This window comes from Petaurus breviceps, unplaced genomic scaffold, assembly GCF_028583685.1.
Source record: "Petaurus breviceps papuanus isolate PSGF00001 unplaced genomic scaffold, PetGlider_PUasm1.0 80, whole genome shotgun sequence".
In the NCBI taxonomy this organism is placed as follows: Eukaryota; Metazoa; Chordata; class Mammalia; order Diprotodontia; family Petauridae; genus Petaurus; species Petaurus breviceps.
The window spans coordinates 3,766,688-3,794,378 of record NW_027186540.1 but is presented as its reverse complement, the minus strand read 5'-3'; the positions used below and the strand labels follow the sequence as shown (position 1 = coordinate 3,794,378).

The following is a 27,691-nucleotide window of genomic DNA, read 5'->3' as shown; positions in this document are numbered from 1 at the left end:
AAGAAACTCTCTATTTCATTTTAATTGAATTCCCTTCCTACAAATATGGATTTTTACATATAGATCTGGGCCATGAAACAAAAGCAAATGTTTTAGAGTTCCAAATCACCACATACTCAACTTAGTGAATAAAGTCTTTTCCACATGTCCACACTTGCTCACATCCCTCTCACCCACTTGCTGGAACATCTCCAATGTGTATGGGAAACTATACTTTCCTTGTAGAGGTGTGTGTGTGTGTGTGTGTGTGTGTGTGTGTGTGTGTGTGTGTGTGTGTGTTTGGGTGTGAGTGTGTATGTTTGAGTATGAGTGTATGTGTGAGTGTGTGTAAGTGTGTGGGAGGGTTTGGGGGTTGTGCACTAGGGGACAGTTCATACAAGATTACTAGGAAGATGCTGTAACATATTTTAAGCAGAACAGTTTCAAAATGCTAAATATATTAAATCAATCATGATACAACTCCCTGAGTCAAACTGCTCCTTCAGTAAAAGAGTATGTTAAGTGATAGGCTCTCCCCATTCCCATTCTAAAAGAGAATGAAGTATATGTTTCTGAACTTACTCCTAATTACCATGACTTAAGAGCAGTCTGGCCACTGACAGCTAAATATACCTGTGCAAAATTGCTAGACTCCACCTATGGTCCCATAACAGCCTGAATCACAGAGAAGCTGAGAAATTCACTAGGTCAGAGTTTTAGTTTTAGGTCTTAGGCCAGTCTTAGAAATTGGCATATGTGTAGCACAGATTATTATTATTTTTATCATCATCATCATCATCACCACTATCATTAGCTTTAGGTAGATGGGGAGAGCCAGCTATCGTCATCAAGGAAAAATCATGAAAAGTGCTGCATATAATAAAAATACCTCAATATTGTGCCTGATTATTATTACCTATGAATTACCAAGTTATCATCCCACAACTGGCTATCTGATATGTATAGAGTTTTACTACATGCCTCCATCCAAAGAAAATACAAGAACAAAACTCAGTTTTTTCCTAAAAAAGATGTGATGGCTAAAATATTTCCAAACCTGAACTAGGTAATCTATCAGTCACTGTCCAGTTGGACAGGGAACCTAGCTTTGTTTTTTTTTATTGTTGTTGGTTTTTGTTTGTTTGTCTTTTTGGCTAGAGGTAGTATGATAGCATCAGTTGTGAGAACATGCTACCTCTTAGCCAGCTAAGCATTTCTTTATCATTGATTTGGCAATGCAAATTGATAAGATAAAAGATGACTGTAGAAGAGATGGAGAAACTGAGGGAAAGAATGAAGCATCCATGGACTTGTTCAGTCATTTTTCAGTCCTGTCCAATTCTTCATGACCCCATTTGGGGTTTTCTTGGCAAAGACACTGGAGTGGTTTGCCATTTCCTTCTCAAGCTCATTTTTTACAGATGAGGAAACTGAGGTCAACAGGGTAAGTGACTTGCTCAAGGTCACACAGCTAGTACGTGTCTGAGGCCAGACTGAAACTCAGGAAGAAGAGAGTCTTCCTGCCCTTAGGCCTGGAACTCTATCCACTTCACTACCTAGCTGCCTTACTACTTATCTTTAAATTGGTCATAGGTAGTTTCTTTTGAGGCAAGACTACAAATACCACTCTAAACTGCTGATTCAGATACTCCCTGATGTCTGTATAAAATTTCTGAGTTCAAAGCAATCATCTTAGATGCAGAGTGCAGCAACTATTTAGGAACTCTATGTCCATCTATGGGGTAGCAAGATGGTGTGTCGGTTAGAGTGTCAGGCTGGAGTCAGGAAGACTCATCTTCCTGAGTTCAAATCTGGCCTCAGAGACTTACTAGTTGTGTGACCCTGGGCAAGTCACTTAACCCTGTTTACCTCAGTTTCCTCATCTGTAAAATGAGCTGGAGGAGGAAATGGCAAACCACTCTAGTGTCCTTGCCAAGAAAACTCCAAACAGGGTCAGCAAGAGCCAGACATGACTGTAATGACAGAACCACAAAAAATGTTCATCTAAAAATAGAGAGGCTGGGGCAGGGGGAACAAGGTGGGGTGGGAAGGGGAAGAAAAAATATACGAGGGATGAAATATAGTAGTAGTGTGTGAATTACTTGGGACAAGCAATAATTTTATAATTTTAATATGGGTTCATTTAGTTAAAGCAATGGTTATGCACCTGTGCTTTTACTGACATTAGGCTGACCCATAATGTCTGCCCTTGACAACATGAAACCAGATTGAGTTGCTTTCCCCACTGTTAGTTCTAAGTTGAATGCTGGATTTCATTGCTTTCTTTTGTTGTTTTTAATTCTGTGGTTAAGGGGCAGCTAGGTGGTGCAGTGAATAGAGCACCAGCCCTGGAATCAGGAGGACCTCGGTTCAAGTCTGGCCTCAGACAAAACACAAAAACTAGCCATGTGATCTTGGGCAAGTCACTTAACCCCAATTGCCCTCAAAAAAGCAAAAAAAAAAACATCAATTAATTCTGTGGTTAAGTGGATGTTATTCCAAGAAAATATGTAGCTATTAAAGAGAGCACTTCAATGACAATGACAGTGATATCTCTGCTTTTGTGACAAAATCAAGTGTTTTCAAGGATCATGGAAGCCCATGATGAAATATTTGTCACAAAGAGGAAAGGAAAATGCAGTAGAAAATGAAAAACAGCTCCCCCAAACCTGAAAAAATTGATACAAAACTGCCTAATTAATCTATAAAAAACAAGAGGAACCTAAAAGCTGGAGTGGTAGTTATTGATTATGCTACAGGGTAGTCAGCATAGGCTCCTTAAAGTTTAGAAGAACAATGAGAAGACCAGGTGTTTTTTGTTTGGTTTGGGTTTTAAAGCTGCTAAGCACTACTATGAAGAAAAAAATTGTCAAGACCAAGATAACTCAAAGACTAGAGGATAAGTGGAAAAGGTTATTACTACTGATGAAACTTCTTCATTCAAGGTTATACCCAAACCATTATCAAAAGTCTAGATAAATTTGAAATATTATGGGTGTTATCCTCAGACTGTAAAGCATCCACCTGAAAAATAAATGTTTGAGGATCTTTTAAAAATCTTTCCAGTTGGCCTGGAAGTTTTTTACCAATTGAAGGAATGATGGAGCAGTATGGTTAAGTAAAATGAAGTGAGGAAGATCTGGGTTCAAATCTCACCTCAGACCTTACTAGTGTCACCCTAGGCAAGTCACTTAATCTTTCTGGGTCTCAGTTTTTTTATCTGTAAAATGAGAGGGTTGGAATAGATGTCCTCTAAGGCTACTTTCAGTTCTATAACTATTAACTCTGACAAATATGTAGATAGAATGAGAAGCAGAATTGTTCCTGAATAATTCCCAGCCAGAGACAGAATACTGAATCATGACCTTGTACCACACCACATGCAATTAATTAATTTTCTTTATTCTCATAAATCCTTGCAGGTTGTATTAATCTCATTCTGCAGAAAGGGCACTCCCAGGACACAAGGCTAGCCCATAGAGAGAGAGGCATGTAAGGGATACAAGGAATAAGTTAAATGTGTCCAAAGTCAAATACCCATCCATCCATCCATCCATCCATCCATCCATCCATCCATCCATCCATTTTATGAAAGAAGATAACATCTGAATTTAAAATTTGGATTTCTGTACCGCCCCTCAAAATACAGGCATGCCATAGACCTGGCTAGAGACAGAGGGTGCTAAATAAGCCTAGTAAAAATGTATTTGCTGATATCTTGAAAAAGCAATAAAAGGGGATTTAAGTGAAAAAGGAAGAAAGATGGGGGGGAAGCTGATTATGATATCCACCAAGCTAGATACCATAGAGGACAGCTAAAATATGAGAGGAGGAAGAGCTGGAGCCGCCACCCAGAAATTCGGGAGACATAATCTAAGAGAACAATAAAACCCATGGCATTTGATTTCTAAATACAAATATCTCAAGTTGAATATATATGTAACAAACAAGATGGACTACAGTGCTCTATGTAAGATGGCAAATTTGACCTTGTGAGTGGTGCTGGAGGGTAGATTGGGCTGGGCTGGAATGCACTCTCTCGAACAAACTGCTAAATTTTCAGTGTGAGCATTTACACTTTGAAATTCTGCAAACTCTTGTTTGTTAAACATTTACCAGCACAATGCTGGGAATACCTTACTCAAAATAAACAACACAGTTGAAAGGAGGGGAGTGGGGCAGTATATAAAAAATGGACTCCAGTAAATTGTGAGCTCTTTGAGGGCAGGGACTATCTTTGTCTCTTTTGGTATGACTAGTTCTTATCAATGCCTAGCACTTAAGATTGACTGAAAAAAAAAGTTTTCACCAGAACTGGATTCAAAAAACTGCAGGATATAATGGGGCTTTATATTAGGCATTGGAATAGAGAGGAGGATAAGCAAAAGACAGTAGTCAGGAGACCTAGGTTCAGTACCAGCTGCTAGTTCTTGTGACCACAGATAAATGGATCAAGTGATACAATAGGGAAAGGACTCGTCTAGTCCAAACCTCTCAGATTAGCCTCCAGAACAAGCATACAGAGGCTGATGGGTAGAGTATAGGCCCTGGAATCTGAAGCTCCTGGACATTTTTAAAGGAAGGTACTCAGAACTGAGTTCCAGGACCCAGTGAATCCCAGCTTACTTCTCTTGTGACCATGGATATAGGCAGGTAACCTAGGCCCCACAGGCCTCAGGTATTTTACCTATAAGAATGAAGGGGTGGGGCTGGGCATGGTGGTGCTCATCTGTAATCCCGCCTACCCAGAAGACTGAGGAGCTGGGGGATCTTTTGAGCCCAGGCATTCTAAACTGTACTAGGTCCAGTACCAATATGGTTAATCCTTGGGAAGGAGGGGAGGGCACCATGCTGCCTGAGGAGGGGTGACCTGCCCCAGGTTGGAAACAGAGTAGGTGAAAATTCCTGTGCCAAGCAAGTCAGTGGTGCCTGTAAGTAGCCCTTGAACTTCCAGTATAGGCAAGGTCAGGAGACATAAACAAAGAAACAAACAAACAAAGAGGTTGGTCTAGCTGACATCCATGGGCCCTTCCAGCTCTAAATCCTAGCTCTCCGCTTCTGTTTCCTCACCTGTAAAATCAAATGAATAATACCTGTAGCACTCACCTCACAGGGTTGTTGTGAGACCCAAATGAAACAGCGGCTGCCAAGCACTCAGCAAACCTTAAAGTTCTTTTAAAATCATCATCCTCATTTTCTAGACAAGGGAACAGAGACCCAGAAGAGGTGAAGAGATTTGTCAAAGGTCACAAAAGGTTCTAAGTGCCAGAGAAAGGACTAGAGAACAGGTCTTCTGACTTTAAGGCTGCTAGGTGGTACAGTGGATAGGGCGCTGGACCCGAGTTAAAATTTGGTCTCAGACATTTATTAGTCCTGTGACCTTGGGCAAATTACTTAACCTCTGTTTGCCTCAGTTTTCAAAGCTGTAAAATGGTGATTATAATAGCACCTACCTCCAGGGACCTTTGTGAAAATTAGATGAGATATTTGTAAAGCATTTAGTCTGGGATATAGCAGGCATTAAATAAACTCATTTTTTCTTTTCTTTCCTCCTTCCTTTCTTCTTTCCTTCTTTTCTTTCCTCTGTCCTTCCCTTTCTTCAAGTTCAGGGATTCCCTCCCCCCCCCCATATTACCTCCCATTCCACTTCTCTGACCTTCAGTTTCCCTTCTGTAAATTATAACTTCCATAATGACCTTTTAGTGTTATGTTGTAAGAATCAAATGAAATAATGTATATGAATACAATTCATAAACTATAAAGCATTATACAAAAGGTAGGTTTTAAATTATTAATAAAGGCTGAAATTGCACTAGCTTTTTTTGATTACTAGGTCACAACACTTACAAACATAATGGGGGGAGGGGAGGACAAAACTAAGATACCACAGACTGTAGGTAGAAAGGACCATAAATCCTTAGGAGAGAATATCTAAGAAGTCATAGAATCAGATTTAGAGTAGGAGGAAAGGATCTCAGAGGTCATCTAGGCCAACCCCTTAACTTTACAATTAGGAAAGTGAGGCCCATGAAGATGAAGAGATTTGCCTAAACCCAAACAGATTGTAAGCATCAGAGGTGGGATTTGAACCCTGGACAGGGAGGACAGCAATAGATTTCATGGCCTCAGATGTTTATATACAAATGCACAAAGCTCATCCCTCCCTGTCCCCCCCTTCCCCCTGCTCCCCAAGCCTAGGTTTAGGCTGTTAGATTATTGTAGGCCCCCATCAAAGAGTTCAGCACCTGGGGCAGCCTTCCTTTCCATCCTAATCCCCTACCCTTACACTTGGAACTTTCCATGGCATAATGACATCTTTCCCCATCTTTGTCCTCACTTCAACCTCCTGTCATTCCATCCCTCCCTCCTGCCCCAGTCTGTCATTCTTGGCTTCTCTTTCATCCCTTTCAAAATTTCAACCCTGTAGTTAAAGCCATTCAGCTCTCCACTGCTGTCTACTTTTGAATCCCTTGACTTTTTGTCCCATTGCTGATCCTTCCACTGGCAAACCACAATCATAGGTTATTCCCACCATTTATCTGTGTTGGGGTTTTTTTCCCCTCCATATTTTATTTTTAAATTATCAACTTAACAAACATGACCATTCCGTTATGCAAACTTTTAGTATACAGAGAACAGAAAGGGAGATTGTACACGAAACAGTGAGCTTCTGTTACAAAGTTTTAAATCACATATGTTAAGAGTGTTTATTTAAATTAATATGGTAGAAACAAAATGGCTCTATGGCCCTTTTCTTTATCACTATTCATTAACTCCTTCCCCCCATGGAAGTTCTCTTTTGTAACAAGTATTCACAATAAAAGTAAAACAAATAAATGTAATAACCATGTCTGAAAAACCCATCTCCTTTTGCATTTCTTGTCTATCAACCTTCTGCCAAGAGGTACAGGTTTCATGTTTCATCAGCTATCCTCTGAAATCATAACTGGTTACTGTATTGATCAGAGTTCTGTTGCCTTTCAGAATAGTTTTGCCTCAGTTTACCTGGGACTGTGTTTCTGACTTTCTGGACTTCAATCTCATATCCTCAGCTGCAGTCTCACCCTGGAAGTTCCCTCAGAGCCTTGGGCTTTCTCACCCTGGAAAGTCTGTCCCTCTGCCATGCCAACACCCTTCTCTCATAGCTGAGTTCCTTCCTGGGGCCTACGTTTTGGAGAGGGACCCAGGCCAGCCAATGTTCATTCTCCTCCTGACTGTACTTCTGATTTTCTGGACTTTAGGACCATGCCCCGACGCAGATACCTTCATCAATGACCCGTCTCCTGTTGGTCTTCCCTTTTGGCTTCCTTTTGTGGTTTTTGTTGTTGTTGTTGTTGAATCATTTCAGCTGTGTCTGACTCTTTGTGACCCCATTTGGGGATTTCTTGGCAAAGATACTGGACTGGTTTGCCATTTCCTTCTCCAGCTCATTTTACAGATAAGGAAACTGAGACAGACAGGGTTAAGTGACCTACCCAGGGTCATATAGCTAGTAAGTAACTGAGGCCAGCTTTGTGTATTATCTTCCTCTATCAGAATATAACGTCCTTGAAAGCAAAATTGATTTTCTTTTTGTTTAGATTTGTATCTCTAGCACAGTAGAGTCCTTGACATGTACTACCTGCCCATTTGGTAAATTGTTACTGTTCTGCTCATTTCACTCTTCATCAGTTCATACATGTCTCCCCAGGTGTCTCTGAATTCGTCATATCTGTCATGTCTTTCATCACAATAATATTCATTTGCCTTCTCTGAGCCTCTCCCCTTCTCTCAGCTCATGCACTGCCACCACCCTAGACCAAGCACTCCTCACTTTTCAACTGGACCACTGCAGTCCTTTTAATTTTTGGTCTGCCTGACCCAAAACTCTTCCTTCTCTAACCCAAATAGCTGCTAAAGCAATTTTTTTAAAATGCAAATCTGACCATTTGTGACTCCCCTACTCATTTAACTCCTGTGGCTCCCTATTACCTACAAAATCAAATATAAATTCCTCTGCTTAAAGTCCTTCTCAACCTGGTTCCAATGTACCCTAGTACAATAGGCTCCTTCACACACAGAGACTATGATCTAGCCAAAATAGCCTTCTTGTCTGTCACATATCTGTCACATTCCACCTCTTAGACCCTCCAGTTTCCTTCAACAAGAAGCCTTTCCTGATCTTCCCCATCCTTCCCATCCCCAGTTAGGGCCTTCTCTTACTAATACAAAACCCCCAAACCTTGACTTATTTTTTTACATACTTATGTATATCAATGTTTCCCTTCCACTCCTGTCCTTCCCAATCCCCAGTAGATCAATATAAGGTCTTTGAGAGCTAGGACTGTTTCAGTTTTTGTCTCTGCATCTCTACCAGCCACCACAGTGCTTGCTTGGCACACAGTAGCAATACTTACTGTATGTTGATTGATTACCACTCTCATGCTGCTGAATATCAGTCAAGGGAGTCACCAAACCATGCCAAATGGGTCCACTCCAAATTTGTGTTGTCTCAACTGGTCCCTCACTGCTGCAGGGCAATTATTCTATTTCCTGATTGATTCTTTTCCTGTACTCTGCAAGAGTCATGTTTGAAATCTTTTCTCCTCTCAAACCTCCTATTCCACAATTTTCTCCCTGTCAGAAGAGGATCTTGGGTAAAATTTAGTAAGAAAATGCAGTATATCTCCCTCATCACAAACTTCTTCTTTTCTATTCTAGCTCTCAAAACCCCTAAACATTATCTCCCCTCCCCCATCATTCTTTGCTCTAATCTCTGACTCAGAGGTGTTTTCTCACCAAATTCAACTTCTCTTGGTGCAATTGGAGTTGGTCCCTCCCATTCTTCTCCAGAAACTTGTCTCTTTGTTCACCCTCCTCCCCCTCTGTCTAATTCTCCAACTCTTCCAAACCCACTGGCTGCAACCTACAAACCCAATCAGTTCTCCCAATTGTTTAAAAAAAAACAACACTTCACTTGATCCTATCACCTCCTTAAGCAATTATAACATATCTCTCCTCCTTTTCACAGCCACATTCCTAGGAAAATCTGCCCGCTTTGTGCTCCTACTCATTTCTCAACTTCTTGCAACATGGCTAATAACAATCTTACCTCTCAATTGCAACTGCTTCCTCCAAAGTGATCTGTGTTCTCTTAATAATTAAATGTATTTCTCAGTCTTCATTCTTCATATGTATATACACACACACACACATACATATATATATATAAACATACATATATATTTGTGTGTGTGTATACACATAAATACTTCTTGATTTTACTTCAAATACTTCTTGACCTCTCTGAGGCAGCTTACACTGCTAACAACGTCCACCTTCCTGGACACCCAGCTGTCACAACATTGCCCTCTCTGGGTTCACCTGTCTAACTGATCCTTCTAAGTTTTCTTTGTTGATGATAAATCATCTCTGATGCACCGTCCCCTAACCTTTGGTGCTCCTTGGGCCTTCTCCTTCATCAGATCCTTGGGGTTCAACCATCATCTCCATGCAGATAACTACCAAATATCTGTCTATCTATTGATCAATTGATCTATTGCCCTGTTTGATCTCTCCAACCTCCAAGTAGACATCCAACAGGCAATACAAATACACCATGTCCAAAATGGAAATTGTAATCCTATGTGCCTTCCCCCAGCATGCTACACCCCTTCCCAGTGGAAAGTGCAAACATATGGGGAACATGTAGACAAGGATTAATGAAAGGAGAAACAAACAATATTGTGGCAGAGGTTCGGAACACCTGGCAAGAAAGAGGAAAGAGAGAGTTCAGGAAACAGATCAAACTTGGCATAGTAGTAATGAGGGACTTGTGTCCCATCTACTGGAGGCGTTTTGTCTGCAGAGCAGCTCTTAGGCCACCAAGTGGAGCATTGGGTAAAGCTGAGGCTCCTGGAGCCAAGAAGACTCAAATTCAGCTTCAGACGTTTACTAGCTGTGTGATCCTGGGTAAGTCACTTAACCTCTCTTGGCTTCCTAATCTGTAAAATGCGTATAATAGTTGTACATACCTCCCCAGGTTATGGTGAGGATTAAATGAGTAATATGGATAAGTGCTTTGCAAACTGTGAAGTCCCAGCTTTAAATACTAGCTATTGCCATTCCTTTTCCAATCCCTTAATTCTAGTATCTTCCTTCTATTGACTATTTCCTCTTTATCATATAGATAGATATAGCTTATTTGTACATAGTGTTTTATGTATCACAGTGTTTTATATATGTCTTCTCAGATCACAAACTCCTCTAGGGCTCTTCCTTGTATTTCCAGCACTTAGCATAGTACCTGACACACAATAAGTGCTTAATAAATGCTTACAGGCTTACCTTGATATTTGACCTTCGTATGTAGAAGTGATGAGAAAAACCACTATGTCAGACTTGATGCTGACCAATATGGAAGAAGTTACTGGTGAAGTAGAAAGAATGGAAACCTTGAAAGGGCGTCACCTAAGAACTCATGATGAAGGAGAAGAAATTCAGGCAAAGCTAGGCATCTATTTAGATTTAGGGAAAGCAGGTTTCAGAGTTCAGAAGAAGGATAGTTATGTTCCCAAGGACTGAAATTACACAAGGGAAGTTAGTCCAAGAAGCAAATGACATGCTTCAGGATGAAATTCTGATGACACAAATAAAAATCTTTGTGAGGAGAAAGAAAAGGAATAGCTATTCAAAGAAACTCAAGCGGATCCATCATGAACTCATTCATCGACAAAAAAAATTTTTTTTAATGCAAAAGCTGAAAACCAGGGTATTTAAACTGAGATGAATTAAACCACAAACATAGGATGGTCCTCTAAGAATGGTGTCAGAATATTAAAAGCCCAGAATGAGTTCATACTGGTGAAGGATGCCAAGGTCAACAAAAAGGGATTTTAAAAAGCTACATTGGGAGCAAATATTACTTAGTATGAATTACGTAGCTTTGTTGAAGTAAAGCCTACAACCCAAGTCCTTCTCTCATGACTCATCATGACACAGAAGTGACCCTGATAAGACCACCAGCACAGCACCAGCTGGAACGGTTTCTAGTCCAATCCCAGAGACAGATCTCTGCTATCTGAGGATCAGCCTACTCAAGCACAGAGGGGCTAATCACCACTAGGTTGGTTATGGTCTTTGGCTCTAGCAACCCATCAAACAGAAAAAAGACAAAATACCCTCCCATTTTGTGTCATTCTCTTCCTCAATAATGTTGACACTGTAGTCGAAAAAAGGTCAGAGTCCTAAGAATCATAGTTTTTAGGCTGTCTATGTTAACAGTAATTTAACTGGCAGTATTCTAAATCTGAGAGTTCTATCCAATGATTATGCAATTGACATAATGTTGAAAGAACCGAATCAACATATACCTTGATATACAATAACTTTTAAGAGGGAAGAGGGAAGAATGGTAGAAAATAAAGCTTGAGGAGAAAGAAAAGAGTGAACTCAAAGGCTCTTAAACTAAATCTGAGTAGAAGGCTAAATATTTTTGAAAGATGAAAGTGCCGTACATAGTGAATATTGAGCAATTAAAATCGATTGGTTTATTGTAAAGGGAATAACTGGGTACTAATGTGAGAATCATTTCTAAATAATCTGTTTGGTCACACCATAAACTAGTTAGAGCAAAGATCTAAAGCAATCAGCACCATGCTACAAACCAGAAGGGCAAAGATTAGAACAAGACACTGCATGCATTTACAACTGTTCTTATTTCACTGCCAAACTCCTAGAAAGGATCTTCTAGTCTCGCCTTTAATAGCCTCACCACCCACTCACCTCTCCACCCCTTGTAGCTGGTCTTCCAACGAACTTTACTGAAACTGTTCTCTCAAATGTTACTGATGATTTCTTTTCTTTTTTTTTTTTTTTGACAAAAAGTATTTTTATTTCACCTCTGAATTATTTGACATCTGAATAAGCGTTGACTCCTCAGGACACAGCCTTTGGCATCTTTTCCAACTTATTCATCAGCTTGTTGCACGGTGCCTTTCTCAGAAACATAGATGCCATCCAAAAATTTTCGGATATCCTTATTTTTGACCGTGGTGGCCTGTTGGATCAGGGCAGCTGAGTTTGAAACAAGTTCAATATCATTTCCTTCAAGAATTAACTCATCTTTTTGGGCTTGAGAAACAGCACAAGCAACACCTGGTCTCATGCGCGCTCTTCGGATATATTTTTCACCCAAGAAATTTCTGATTTCAACAAGTGAGCCATTCTCTTGAATAACAACATTGATGGGGAAGTGAGCATACACAGACCTCATCTTGTAACGAAAACCCAGGGTGACGCCTTTGATCGTGTTTTGTACATGACTACAGATTGTGCGCATGGTTGGAAATTCTTTTCGATTTCCCCACCACTTGTCTGCCTGAAGCCTTTTTTTCTTCTTTCCAAGGAGACTGAGCTCAACATTGATATGGTTGAAATCCCTGCGGAGGATTCCTCTGGGCCCTTTCACAATAACTGCCCGACCCTTAAGAGAGATGTCAACATTTTCTGGGATGTCGATGGTCTGGTTGCTTAGAATGGTCTTCATTCTGGTAGTGAATGGGCCAAAGAGGATTTCTTTTCTTTATTAAAGTAAATTTTTATTGAAATCTTTTTCTGGTTTTATTTCATCATAGTTTTCCCCAGTATCCCACTCATAGAGTCATCTCATATAACAAATAATATTTTTTTTTATTTTTGAGCAATCGGGGTTAAGTAACTTGCTCAAGGTTACACAGCCAGTTATTTCTGGGTGTGGTGCTGAGTGTCTGAGCCCGGGATTCGATCTCCAGGTCTTCTCAACACTGGAGCCGGTGCTCTTACTTGCTGTGCTACCTGGCCGCCCCACAAATAATATTTTTTAAAGACAAAAAAGAAAGTAAAGGAGGGAGAAAAATCAACATGATTAATATATTGAAAGAGTCTGAAAACACGTGTAGTGTATTATACCTATGGATCTCCCACTTCCACAAAGGTGTGGGCTAGAAGAGCCCTCTCAAAATAAATGAATTTTTTTTGCTTTTTGCAGGGGGCAACTGGGGTTAACTGACTTGCCCAAGGTCACACAGTTAGCAAGTGTCTGCTGAGGCCGAATTTGAACTCAGGTCCTCCTGACTCCAGGGCAGGTGCTCTATTCACTGTGCCACCTTGCCTCCTCTGGATGAATTTTTTTTTTTTTGCCTTTTGAAGGGCAATTGAGGTTAAGTAACTTGCCCAAGGTTAGGGTGTGTGTGTGTGTGTGTGTGTGTGTGTGTGTTAAGTGTTAACTCTGGAATATATGCCCATCTCATCTCCACCTTTTGGAAATCATAGGTTTGGGGCGGCTAGGTGATGCAGTAAATGAAGCACCAGCCCTGAATAAGCATCTGAGATTTATGGAGTTAAGGGTTATATCAACTATTTTTCCTTAATTTTATTTATTTATAAAATGAGACTAATGACATTAGATCTTCACTTACTTCACAATTGTAAAGCTGCATGAGGTAAATCTGAAGGGTCTTAGTTTTAAGGAAAGGAATTACTTATGAACTGTTCATTTTATTTCACACTTTAAAGTGACACCCAACATAAAAATTAGTTGTAGAAAGATCACTGTTTGGATCAAGAAGACCTGAGTTTGAATTTTGGCTTGCTAGGATTCCCTTGCTAACCATATGTTTTACTTCCTAGAGCCTTGGTTTCTTTATCTTACATTATCTATTCCACAAAGTTGTTACAAAGAAAATGCTTTGGAAGAACTAAAAAGTAGGGGGAGAAGGAAGAGGAAGCAACCTGACAGTGCTCAAAGGAAGAAGTCACCTGAAGAGTGGATGAGTAAAAAGGAAGAAAGAAAAGACCAAATCTCAAAGGGATTAATACAAAGCAAAAAAAAAAAAAAGCGTTTTGCTTGAAATTAGTAAAAGTTTAGGGGCCTCTACTGATTAGCAGAGAAGACAAAAAAATATTTACTGAACTTTAGAAATGTAAAGATTTATGGTTGGTATAGGGCAATATACATTTTAGGAATGTAGTAACCTTTCTCTTTCCTACATTTACTGCAAAATTTATATGGGGTTATGGATTATGAGCTAGAAAGGAATTCCAGACATCCAACCCCTCCTTCATTTAAGAGAGGAGGAAAATGAAGCCCATAGAGATTAAATGATGTGTCCAAGGTCATACAAGTATTAAGTGTCAGAGACAGTCATTGAACTCAGGCTTCAAAAATCAATCAATAAGCATTTATTAATAATCACCTATTATATGCCAGTCACTATAATAAGTGCTAAGGATACCAAAAAAAAGAGGAAAAAGACAATCCCTCCCCTTAAGGAGCTTACAGTTTAAGGCAGGAGGACATGCAAACAAGTAAGTTTACATGTAAACAAAGCAAGCTATGTACAGGATAAATAGGAAATAAGTAACAGAGGCACTAGAATTAAGTGGGGTTGGGGAATGCTTTCTGTAGGAGTTGGGATTTTAATTGGGATTTAAAGGAAGCTGGGGAGGTCTAGTCAGAATGGAGGAAGGGGAACATTCCAGGGATGGGTGACAGCTAGAGAAAATGCCAAGAGATGGAGTGTCTTGTTCATGAGATAGTTAGGAAGCCAGTGTCACTGGACAAGAGTCCATGGTGGAGAGTAAAGTATAAAAACACTTGAAAGGTAAGAGGGGGCTAGGTTATGAAAGACTTTGAGCATTCTATATTAAATCATGGAAGCCCTAGGGAGCCAATGGAGTTTGCTGAGTATGGAAGTGAGGTGATCAGACCTGTGCTATAAGAAGATCACTTAAGTGGCCAAATGAAGGATGAGTTGGAGGTGGGGTTGCAATAATCCTGGTGTGAGGTGATGAGAGCCATGGCAGAGTCAGAGGAGAGAAGATGTAGTATTTGAGAGATGTCAGGAAGGTGAAATTAACAGGTCTCGGTGGCAGATTGGATATGGGGGTTGAGGGCTAATGAGGAGTCCAGTATGACTGCTAAATTGCAAACCTGAGGGACTGGGAGAATGGCACTGTCCTCTACAGTAATAGAGAAGGTGGGGTGTGTGTTGAGGGAGGGGGTCTGGGGGAAATATCATGAGTTCTGATTTATACATATTAAGTTTAAGATGTCTACTGGACTCATCTGGTTTGAAATGTCTGAAAGGCAAGAGGAGATGAGAGATTACAGGTCGGTAAGGGGCAGGATAGGTGATGAGATCACCAAGGAGAGGAGTATAGAAGGAGAAAAAGGCCCAGGACAGAACCCAGAGGGCCACCCACAGTTAGGGGGCATAATCTGGAGGAGGGTCCAGCAAAGGAGAAAGAGAAGGACAGGTCAGATATCTATCACTATGGCCACTCTACCCTTCTCCATGAAACACAGCACATGGAAACCAAGACAGAGAATCTTTCATGACCAGTTAGGGTTCTCTTCCCTTTAACCCAAGCTGTCATCTTTCAGTCTTGTAAATTAACGGACTTAACTTGTAGAAATTAGGTCTCTGGGGATGCATCTCCACATTTCTCATATTGCCTAGAGGGTGTGCAATTTAACCTCCTTAAGGTTTGCAAAACTGGTCTGAAGACAGAATTTCATATTTAACCTGGGCCCGGAAATGGAAACCATATATTCTCAGGGTGGTGCCCAGAACATTGAATTCCATTCTAATCTGCCTCCTCCCTGTACCCTGGGTCGGTTCATTTTCTCTGAAAGAGATCGGTTTCATTCTCTTTAATTTCTCCTGAACCTCTGCCATCCTTGTCATGAGACATCAGGGATACAGCTGCAAAGAAAGAGTTTAAAAGATGGCAGGTGATATGGGAGCCACAGAGAAAACTGGGCTGTGGAGGGCAACTGTAGTCTGAAGTTCTCAGCCCAAGTCCCAGCACTGTTCTTTAACATGTAACCTCAGACAAATCACTTTACTTAACTGTACCTCAGTTTCCTCAACTGTAAAAGGAGGCCAATCTTTCTGTACCTAACTCAGAGGATTGTTGTGAAGACCAAATGAGATAATGCATGTAAAACACTTTTAAACCATAGCAGGTTATATGAGTGTAATTTACCATTATAATACATTAAAAAGCTAGTATTGTTTTTATGTTTACAGCAGGCGTTCAAATCCTCAAAATCTTTGGAAGTTATCTGTTTATTGGTTCTATTCTAAAGAGTTACTAGGTGCTTAGATATAAACTGGATGATTTGATAAAACCATAGAATTTGACTACAAATTTTGAAATTACTACCTCTCTGTGAAAGGCCTCGAAAGCATATCACATATGTAGTCTCTTATTCTTATAACGTCCATATGAAGGAATAAAGTAGCAGATATATTGTTTAAATCTGGAAAGGCAGAAACTGAGGTATTAAAAGTATCATATTATTTGTTCAAATTTCACCCCAAATAAACTAAATAAAATAAGCTCACCCTCCTCCCCCAAACAAAATCTCCTTGAAGACATCCTCAATAATTTGCAAAAGGTAAGAAGAGAGTGGATCTAAGCCTTGATGTCAATGGTTGGTCAATGAACATTTTTTAAGTGCCTTCTACATTCCAGGCACTGTGCTGAGCACTGGGGATACAAACAAAAGGAAAAAACATGTCCCTGCTTTCAAGGAGCTCACAGTTTAATGAGAAAGACAACATGCAAATAATTATGTGTCATACATACATACATACATACACACACACATATGGGATAAGTAGGAAGTAATAAATAGAGGGAAGGTACTAGAATTAAGGGAGACTAGGAAAGGTTTTCTGAAGGTGGGATTTTAGCTGGAACTTGAAGGAATCCAAAGGCAGAGATGAGGAGTGAGAGCATTCTAGGTATCAGGGACAGCTAGTGGAAATGCTTGGAGTTGGGAGATGAGTCTTGTTGAAGGAATATCAAGGAAATCAATGTCAATGGATTGAAGAGTAGTGGGGTAGGATGGAATATAGGTATAAAAATACTACAAAGGTAGGGTGGACAGGTTATGAAGGGCTGTTACCCCTCAGCAACTAAATGAGGTAATGAAAAGTCTTGACATGTCCCCACCTCCATTATCTGATGATCTCAAGAACGTCCACAATGTGATCTCCACAGCTTGTAAGTATTTGAGGCCAGATTTGAACTCTAGAAGATGAGTGTTGCTGACCCCAGGCCTGGCACTCTATCCATTGCGCCACCTAGCTACCCTGTGGCCTATACCATCACCTTTCAATTAGCAGTAAAATCTGAGAATCATAAAGCTAGAAGGCATTTTGCCCATTGTGAGCTCTGAGATCAAAACAGTTTTCAGGTCAGCTGGGTGGGCTGTCTCACACATCTCAGAAACACGTCTTCTCATGGTCTGTCTCCCATGGGTCCTGTCAGTATGACAGCAAGGCTATGTCAACCAGGAATGACCACTCTGGTGAAAACAGATAGAATGCTGCCATACTGAAGGCTCAACAAAACCCTGCCTGCCCTCTAACAAACAGAAATGCATCTTGGAAAGCAGGAATTTAATTCTGATGTGCCACTTTCTGCAACAGATTCTGGCTTATGCCACCCCAGACCCCAGGAGTCTTTTTTTTTTAAGTGGCATAAAACTAAGATTAGGGTGATATGGAATCTACTCTTCCCTGGCAGATCTTTCTCTCTCTTATCTCTCTGCTCATACATAAACATAGCCCCAGTTATCTGGTCTGGCTAATTGGAAAGCTCCCATCCAGGAAAATGAGGAAGCCTACAACACAAGTCATTATGATAATATATTAATAGAAAAAGCCAACTGTAATCTTACTAGAAACTTGACTTGGTTTCATGAATCATCTAAAAACATTCTTACTCCCAACTATATCTCACACTAAAAAGCTGACTATGATCTTAAGGTCAGGTAGTATTTTGACTATAAAATGAATTTAGGCATAGGGATGGATTAGGACTGGATCTATAATGTCACTGACATAGGGAACTCTCAGATAAGGAGACCCCTTGTATCAAAGTAGGTCATCATCTTCTCTGCAACTTATGGTTTTGGGGAGTTGCCTAGTTAAGTGACTTGTCCAGGAACATACAAAAAGTATATGTCAGGGAGGCTAGGTGGCATGAATAGAGCACCGGCTTTGGAGTCAGGAGGACCTGAGTTCAAATCTGGCCTCAGACACCTATCACAAAAGCTAGCCATGTGACCTTGGGCAAGTCACTTAACCCCAATTGCCATGCCTTCCTCCCTCCAAAAAGACCAAAAACAAAACAAAACAAAAAAAGTATTTGTCAATGGCACAACTAGGTCTTCCTAACTTCCTATTTGCAGCCAGGTCTCTATTCACAATACATTATCTCTCAAAAATGTAAAACACATTTTTAAAGAAATTTTTAAAAAACTGATGAATTTTAATTTTGTTGTGTCCTGAACACATTAAAAATGTGTACTTAGTAGTTTCTTGGGCACATTAAAATACTGGTAGTTTTTTAAAATGAGAAAAACCAATAAGAAACAGGCACTTATTCATCTTGAATGCTGATGCTAAGAAAAAAAAATATAGGTTAAAATTAGGAAAATCGGGAAGACTAAGAGATAGATGGCACCTTTGGTTGAACTCCTTTCTCTTCTCTTCATCTCCCTTACCTGGCAGAGCTCAAGACAGATTGATTCACACCTTGACTGTGGCCAACTTGAACTTCCCTTTTTTCACTTAAAGAGAAATAATTGGCAAGACTTGGCAACTCATTTAGAACCTGGGCAATATGGAGAATGGTAGTGCCCCCAGTAGAGACAGGGAAGTTGCAAATGAAAGGCACATTAAGGAGGGGAAGATGATGAGTTCAGTATTGAACACACTGACTTTTAGATTTCAAGTAGAAAGGAAGGCAGTTTGAGATGTAAGATTGTAGGATAAAAGGGTCATTGAGGCCATTGGGTCTAATCCAGGGGTGGGGAACCTGCTGCCTTGAGGCCCTCTAGGCCCTCTAGTGAAGCCTTGGTAGTCCCTTCATTTTAACAAAGGAGGAACTTTTGGCCCAGAGAGACTAATTGACATGGGAGCCTAGGAGAGAGATTACACTTGGAAAAATAATTTGGGGAATCCTTTTCATAGACGTAATAAGTATATGTAGGTGGTAGCTCTAGAGAAAGAGATGACAAGTGAAATATGCATAGCATGATTTTACATATATGTGTATGAATGTATATATGTCACATGTATATGTGTGGTATGTAATATGTGTGTAGTTATATTGTGATATATGTGCATATGTATATGTGTGGTATATATACATAGATGTCTATGTATATTATTTATGTGTGTACACATATATACACACACATATATACATTTAATTATAATCTTCTTTAGGGGGGGGGAGAGAGAGAAAAAATACAATTAAAGAGTATGTAGAGAGAACAAAATAAAACCTATAAGGAAGCAAAGGAAAGCTGGGTAGCTTTGAAAACAGTGTGCAGTATTTATTACATAGGTTTTCCTGAGATGGAAACTTATTATTTTATATTGAATTCTTTCTTATATTCTGCTGTGTACATGGAGATGTTCTTTTTTTTTCTTTTCTCATTTTGTATTTAAGTTGGAAATAGATAAAAAAAAATTTACCAAAAAATCAAAACAAAACAGAGTATGGGAGTATGGTGGTATCACCAATTGTGAGAAAATATATTTCCAAGGTGTGTGTAAGAGCCTACCAAGCTGACCTGACAATTGTAAGTTTTGAGCTCAGAGTGATATGGCAAAGCTATTTCCAACTTTATGATTCTCAGATTTTACTGCTAAATGTGAGGTGGTAATTAAGACAATACTGTGGATATTCTTAAGATCATCAATAACAGAAATGATGAACAGTATGTTCATCAGCTCATTGAGTTATTAGGTAGCAATAGGTACAGGTCCATTCTCTTCTTGCCTTTTGAGTGAGCTTGGAACAAATCATGTTGTACTTTAATACCTTAACTTCTCTCTCTTCAGATTTAAACAATACCTGCGACCTTATTTTTTTTTTCCTTCATATAGATGTTGTAAAACAGTGGTTTTCAAAGTGTGATCCAGGGATTCATCCCAAAACCCTTTCAGGAGGTCCAAAAATTCAAAACAATTTTCATATTTACACTAAAATGCTTTCATTTTTAATATGGTAAATACTTATAGATATAACTTATGCAAAAACTCTTTGGAGATGGTGGTATCCTCAATAATTTTTAAGAATGTGAAGGGGAACTAAGACTGATAAGTTTGAGAACCACTGCTGTAAAGTTAAATGTTCTAGGTTTATCCATAGCAAGAGAAGGATAATCCACAAGCCCAGGACTGAGTATACCTCAGGGTGACGTTCAGGTTAGCCAAGCTCCCTTGCCTGAATTACCCACAGTGATCCAACAGTTAAATCCCAGGAAGTAACATTAATAGTGTGAGTTCTTTGTTTTGAGGAATGTCTCAATCCCTTTTTTTCTTAAGATTCATAAAGATTTTATTCAAAGGAGTATTCAAGGTACACAAAGGAGGTAGCAAATTAATATGGTTAAAAAAAGAGAAAGAATCAGGTGATATGTGCAGCTGTATACTCACCACAAACCAGGGCAAAAATCATCTGTTTCTTCAATAAAAAACTTGTAAGGCAGAATTAAAGCAGAAAGTAACTTTGACAACCATTAAGACCAATGACAGCCTTCCTTTCATAGCACAGGCCTGGCAGCTGAGGCCTTTGGTTGAAGGAGGCAGATGCCATGCAGAGCATGAACAGATACAGGAGCAAGGAGTGGGGTTAGGATTGAGGGTGGGCACACCAAATTAGACAGGAACATTAGATTCACAATGAGGCACTTAAAGTTAAAAAATTAGACATTTAATATCTCTTAACTAATAGGTCAACATTTATTAAGCACCTACTCATTTATTAAGCACTAGTCACTGTGCTAAGCACTAGGGATTAAAAAAAAAGGCATGAGACAGTCCCTACCATCAAAGAACTTAAAATCAAATGGGAGAGACAAAATGTAAACAGATACAAAGAAAACTATATACTGGACAAATAGGAACGAATTACAAGAGGAAAAGCACTAGAGTTAAGAAGAGTTGGGAAGGACTTCTTGTAAAAGGTAAGATTTTAGCTGGGACTTAAAGGAAGCCAGAGGGGCCAGCAGTCAGAGTGGAAGACAGAGAAAGTTAACCCATCTTGATCACTAATTGACCCAATGCCACACTCTCAGACTTCTCCAAATAGCCTTTCCTCAGCTTGGCCTCCTCTTGAGGCCTCCCCTGCACCACCCTGCAGAGAATACTCAGGACAGTCCCACTTTTCACACTTGTGTAGTGTGTAGTTAAAACAACTCTTGATCTTCCAGTGAGCTGAGTCGTAGCGGCATTAGAGCAGCTGGAAATTCCTTCCTTCTCATGTCCCTGAGCTAGCAGCAGCAGGTTGCACCCTTGCTCAGTGACCTCTCCTCTCATTCCCATTCCCCTTTATTGAGTCAGACATATTGGCACTGCATAGCTCATTACTTTACACTATGGTCAGATGCCACAGAGTACATGGCAACAACTTAGCTGTATATAAGGCCACTAGCACCTCTTTCACCCTCACCAAGGGGAACACTAATTTCTTTCAAACAATATCTTTTTAGGAAAATCTAGCCTAACTTGCATGGGGAGAGAGGTTAAGATATTGCTTCTAAAGCAGTAAGAGACATTTTTGAAGTATAGTCCTTTGGCAGAAAAGTAGTCATTTCAAAATTTTAAGTCAAACTCTATCATATTATCTGGTTATATACAAGTACCTATTAATTTAAGAACAGCAGCAATAAACAGATAACCTCCAAAAATATGATCTTGAAAGCTTGCCTTAAACCTAATTATCTCCATATAGATGATTCTTAGATCTACTTATCCAGCCCTAACCTCTCTCCTGACTCTCAGTCTCTTATAACTTACTATTATAAATTGGGTGTCCTACAAACACCTCAAACTCAACCTGTACAAAACACAGAACCCAAACCCTCCCTTCCCCCATCCCTTGTTTCCTGATTACTGTCCATGATACCACCACCTTCCCAGTCACCAAAGCTCGTGTCATCCTTCAGCCTTCATCAGCACTCACTGCAAATATACAACATTGCCAAATCTTTTCATTTCTTTTAACTTTTTTTTTTGGCTTTTTGGAGGGGGAAATGCAGGGCAATTGGGGTTAAATGACTTACCCAAGGTCACAAGGCTAGTAAGTGTTAAGTGTCTGAGGCAGATTTGAACTCAGTTCCTCCTGACTCCAGGGTCAGTGCTCTATTCACTGCACCACCTAGCCACCTTTTCTACCTTCACAACATCTCTCACATAGGTTCCCCTCTTTCCCCTCATAAAGCCCCCGCCCAGAGCAGACCCTTATCACATGTCACCTGGACTACTGTAGTGGCCTTCTGGTTAGTATCCTTGTGTTGAGTCTCTCTTCCATCTAGTTGCCAAAGTGATCTTCCTAAAGTTTGGATCTGACCATATCACCTCCCTACTCAATAAATTCCAAAGATTCCCTAATTCCACTAGCATTCAATACAAAATCCTTTGGTAAGCTCTTAAAGCCCTTCACTACCTACCTATCTAGTCTTCTTACACTTTCCTGTCCTGTCCTCAATATAGTAGACTCCTTGCTGTTCCTTGAGTAAGTGACCCCTATCTTCCAACTCTGTGCCTTTACAATGACTGTGGCCCCTTCCTGAAATGCTGCCCCTCCTAACCTCCACCTCGTGAATTCCTCCAGGACTTCTCAAATTCCACCTTTTACAAGAGGCTTTTCCTAGCTCTGTCTGTCTGAGATGACCTCCGGTATACACTGTATACACCATGTATGTGTATATTGGCATGTTGTTTCACACATTAGAATGTATTTACTTTTAGGGCAGGGAATGTGTTTTAGCCTTTCTTTGAATCTCCAGTACTTACTACACTGCCGGGCCCATAATAAACACTCACTGAATGCTTGCTGACTAATTAATAATGGTGATAACACCAAGGGACAGATTCTGAAAAGAAAACAGAAGAAGGCTAAGAAAAAAATCCTTGGATTTAGCCAATAAAAAAGTTACCAGTGACTATGAAAGGAATAGTTCATGCAGAAGTCAGATTATAAGGGTTTGTCAAGAGGTAGGAATAGTGAGTACAGATTCTTGAAGTTCAGCAGTGACCAGGAAAAATATAGTCAATAATTCTAGAGGCCCCTGTCTGTCCATGGAGCCAAAATAACTTACTTCTTTAAATTAAAAAAAGTTTTATTGGTGACTTTTTTATATTAATAATTCCCCCAATATACTCCCTATTGAACCCTCTCTTGTAATAAAGAGAAACAGCTAAGCAAAACCAAATCATCACAAAACTAAATCTGATGATGTAAACAATACTACTTCCATAATATCCCTCACCTCTATCCTAAAAAGAGAAGATGATATTTCATCACATTATTAAAATTAGAAGAAGGTTGACTTTCCAACAGGCAAGGCCAAAAAACCCTTCTACCAGTGAGTGACCCCAGGGTCACTAAGCTAGGGTTTGCCACTAAAGTAGAAACAACATTTTTTTTTCATGAAACTGCTTCCAGTCACTCCCAAACTTTCCATTGTTCCTATCCCAAAGCCTAGAGGATAGAGTCCAAACTTCTAAATCTGTTATTTACAATCCTCCTCCAATTTATCTTTCAAACATTCTTTCCTACCACTCCCTCCCTGACACTGATCCTCTGCTCTGGCTGGGTCACATGTCCTTTGGTTTCTACAGACTAGCTCCTGTTGATGCCTCACTTATGCCTCTGTCTCTACGTAGCCTGTGTATCCCTGGCAAAGGCATCACAATGAAGGCTTCCCATAGCATTCCAGCCCATAAGACAGAAAGGGATTTGGAGCTTATCCAATGCCAAGTCCTCCTGAAGATGAGAAAATGGCATCCCAGGGATTAGGCAAATTTGCCTAGGACTACACAGCAAGCTAACAGCAGAACCAGAGGCCAGACCTTCTGCCACCTGGTCCAGTGCTCTGCTACACAAGCCTCTTCCTTTCCATTCTCTGAACTCCTGTGGCAAGTAGGACTTGGACCATTGATCGTGTCTCAGGATGCCTTACTTTGCTCTGTGTTTTGGTGGAATTTTTCAGTAGTGGCTAGGGGTGCATAGGATGAGTGCTGGGCCCCAAGCCAGGAAGGTTCATCTTCCTGAGTTCCAAGCTGACCTCAGACACTTACTAACTGTGGTGACCCTGAACAAGTCATTTAACCCTGTTTGCCCCAGTTTTTTCATCTGTTAAATTAGCTGGAGGAGGAAATGGCAAGCTATCCCAGTATCTTTGCCAAGAAGACCCCAAATGGGGTCACGAAGAATCAGACATATCTGAAATCAACTGAACAACTATAAAAATTCTGAGTTTCTTGAAGGCAGGAACACACATAACATTTATATCATCCATCAATACAATAGTGGGCATATCATAGGAAGTTTTTATGCCTCTGCCCATAGAAATAATTCAGAGGGATGTCTTTATTACTTTTTTCCAACAGGATGTCAGAATTAGATCTCCAATGCATCTACCAATAATTTTTAGGAGATTATAATCCTCTTATCTAAACTCTGTCTTCTCTAGAAAATAACAAGCATTTAAGAAATTTTTAAAATTTTTAACTATCGGGGCAGCTAGGTGGCGCAGTGAATACAGCACTGGCACTGGAGTCAGGAGGACCTGAGTTCAAATTCAGCCTCAGACACTTAACACAAAAACTAGCCATGTGACCTTGGGCAAGTCACTTAACCCCAATTGCCCTCCAAAAAAAACCAAACCAAAAAAAAATGTAATTATCTGTGTTGGTCTGGTACTGTTCTTTAGGGATAAGGATAGGGACTGGGTCAATGATTTCATTGTGATCAGGAACTTCCAGGTGAGGAAATTCCTACCAAGAAACATCAACAGCTCTCTGAAATTTTTATCTCAGACAGCTGCCTAGAGCAAAGGGGTCAAACATGCCAGCCACACTCCCAAGTGGAACCTGGACTAGATTAAAATGTTAACTGGGAAATATGTAATAAAACTAATTAAAATGTAATAATACATAGATAGTGTTAATTTGTGGTTTTCTAAGTCAATATGTGGCCTTCAGGGATCCTTAGGTACCATTTAACTGCCTCCTCTTTGTATCTGAGTTTGACCCCACTGGCCAACAGAACTGAAAGGCTAGAAGACTTGCCCAGGGTCACACAGCTAGTATATGTAATCCAAGGCAGGACTTGAACACAGGTTTTCCTGATTGTGAGATCAGCTCTCCAAATGCTATACCATGCTACCTTTGATGAAATTAGATCTCCAACAGTTTTGAGGGTCACTACATTAAATTAAAGACTTAAGGCATGCTCAGTCATCTTCACCTAAATTTAAAATGTCCGTGCCTTTCACGAACTGCCTTTAGAGTCTTGTTGATAAAAGAAAAGGACAAAGTTATCAGTTTTGCATACTTTCATTCTGATTTGTTTTTCAAATCTAGATGAGAAGTGGAGGGGGAGGGGAATTCAAGTTGATTTCATCTAGTTTCTAACTTCAGAAGATTCTTTGTGATATACAAGAAACTAATACATAGCTAATTCCAATCATTCATTCTTTTTTTGGTGGTGGGAGATTGGGGGAGGCAATTGGGGTTAAGTGACTTGCATGGTGTAGCATAGCTAGTAAGTGTCTGAGGTCAAATTTGAACTCAGGTGCTCCTGACTTCAGGACCAGGGTTCTATCCACTGCCCTACCTAGCTGCCCCCAAAACATGCATTCTAAGGCATTCCTTGGAATTAATTTCTACAAAGATTGATTTTTATTGGTTCATCTTAAGCTTCTTTCTTTTAGTGAATCAACAAATATTCTTTTTTTCCCCTTTTTTGTGTGAAATAGTTCTAAAAAGGAAACATGGAAATAGATAGAGTTCTACCATAATGTAGAAGTCCTATCGAAAATCTCCATTGTCTCTAAGTTTCCATGAAGACTTGAGACACGCTGAAATTTCCTCTCTATGAGCACTCCAGACTTCCTATACACAATTATCTGCTCTGCTGTATAACAGGTTAAATCCAGGCCTCAGAATTCCTGGAAAGAGGGAATTGGGACTCCACAAGAGTAGAAATAGGAAGATGAACTAGTGACAGGAAGAGATCTAGTGACACTATGGGGCTAATTTTCTTTTTCTTTTTTGGAGGGGGAGGGCAGGGCAATTGGGGTTAAGTGACTTACCCAAGGTCACAGGGCTAGTAAGTGTTAAGTGTCTGAGGTCACATCTGAACTCAGGTCCTCCTGACTCCAGGGCCGGTGTTCTATTCACTGTGCCACCTAGCCGCCCCAATAAGCCACATTTCTAAAACTAAAATTTACTTTTGTAAAGTTTCAAAAGCTGGTTAATGAAGTCCCTGTTTGTTTGGTTTAAGGAGGTAGGCCTTCTTTGCAAAAAGGAGTGATTATCTATCTTGGTGTTGTTAGTGTAACCCTGAGTTGCTAAGATCTAGGATCAGAGAGAACATAGGTGACCTTCCAGGGATCACAGAGGTTTTGGAGGACTTTGTCTGGGGATGACAGAATCCTTAGACTTCTCTGTTAATATTCATTCTGAGGAGACCTCAATTTGTTTGGGGGTTGCCAGTGACCTTAATAAGGGACTTCTTTCACCTAAATTTTAGTGTACCAGAAAGAGAAGGCAGAGGGGTGAAAATGGGACATAAGAAGATCAGCATTAGGACCAGAGAGCTAAAGGAGAGAAGACAAGTGTGTGGGAGGCGTAGACTGGAGCTGAGACCAGGTTAAACCAGCAGATGTGACAGCTAGTGACAATGAAGGTCAATCAGTTCACTCTTTTTACCCTTGTTCTCCCAGAGCACAGAAGTGACTCTGTCTTGTAAGCCTTGGGATAGTATTTACTGTATTACTTGATACTTCTAATAAATTACATGACCATTGCAGAGTTTTAACTAAGCCTATAATTTGTGGTTTGAGATTGAGAGAGGGTAAACTAATCCATGGGAAAGGAGTTTTACCTGGTTTCCTCCAGAGTGGAGGTTGAACCAGTTAGAAAGTTTTTATAATTTTTGGAAATTTGCAAGCATACTCCAAAACATACCTATTAGACCACCTTTGAAGGCAGGGAGAAAAGACTTATAAGGAGACAAGCCAGTAGCAGACTGACGCTAGGGGATTCCTGTGCTTGTCCTCAAGCATACATAGCTATGATATCCTGTACACACCCTAGGAGTTCTCTTATAAGTTTAGCCTTGTTTGAAACACATTTAAATATGAATTCACGTTTAGCTAAATTATGTTTAAGAGTCAAAAGAATTTTAATGCCTAATAATACCAGACATTGAGTTTGGGATCTTTTACCAAGTGTAGCTGAGAAAGCAAAGACTTTGGCCTTTTTGTATTTTTTCTTTTATATCCCAGATCTTAAAATAGAAGTTAGGATTTTTTCATGAGAATGTCATGTCTTCTCTAGGTGCTAGAGCTGTCAGCAGACGTGCAGCAACTTTGGGTTAACTATTCTACTTTATTTAAGGCATAGCGCTTAGCAGCCCGTCACCAGCCGATCCTGTCCAATGACCCAGAGAGGCAGGAGGAAACCCACACACACTCCATTCCCTTTTCTGCTCCCTTAAGGGTGGGCCTCACTTGTACAGTAGAAAGTTCAACAAGAAAATCCAACCACATAGATTCTAAGAAACCCAAAGGAAAAGCTATTTAATTTTTAAAAACTGTTAGAGAGGATTTACACCCCTCCTATACACATGTACACACACACATATAATG

At 40.0% G+C, this 27,691-nt stretch overlaps 2 protein-coding genes across 2 annotated transcripts in view; both read right to left on the bottom strand.

Annotated features, from left to right (window-relative positions):
• LOC138175984 (proline and serine-rich protein 2-like) overlaps positions 1–27,691 on the bottom strand; it is a 70,607-nt gene that overhangs the window by 12,863 nt on the left and 30,053 nt on the right. The gene's annotated exons all lie outside the window — the stretch shown is intronic.
• Positions 11,812–12,548, bottom strand: LOC138175927 (large ribosomal subunit protein uL6-like). Its single transcript, XM_069106577.1, has one exon. The coding sequence runs from the start codon at positions 12,503–12,505 to the stop codon at positions 11,927–11,929; it is 579 nt and encodes a 192-aa protein (XP_068962678.1). The 5' UTR covers positions 12,506–12,548; the 3' UTR covers positions 11,812–11,926.

Excerpts from the sequence above, each read along its gene's own strand:
- LOC138175927 (XM_069106577.1), bottom strand. The coding sequence starts at position 12,505 with ATGAAGACCATTCTAAGCAACCAGACCATCGACATCCCAGAAAATGTT.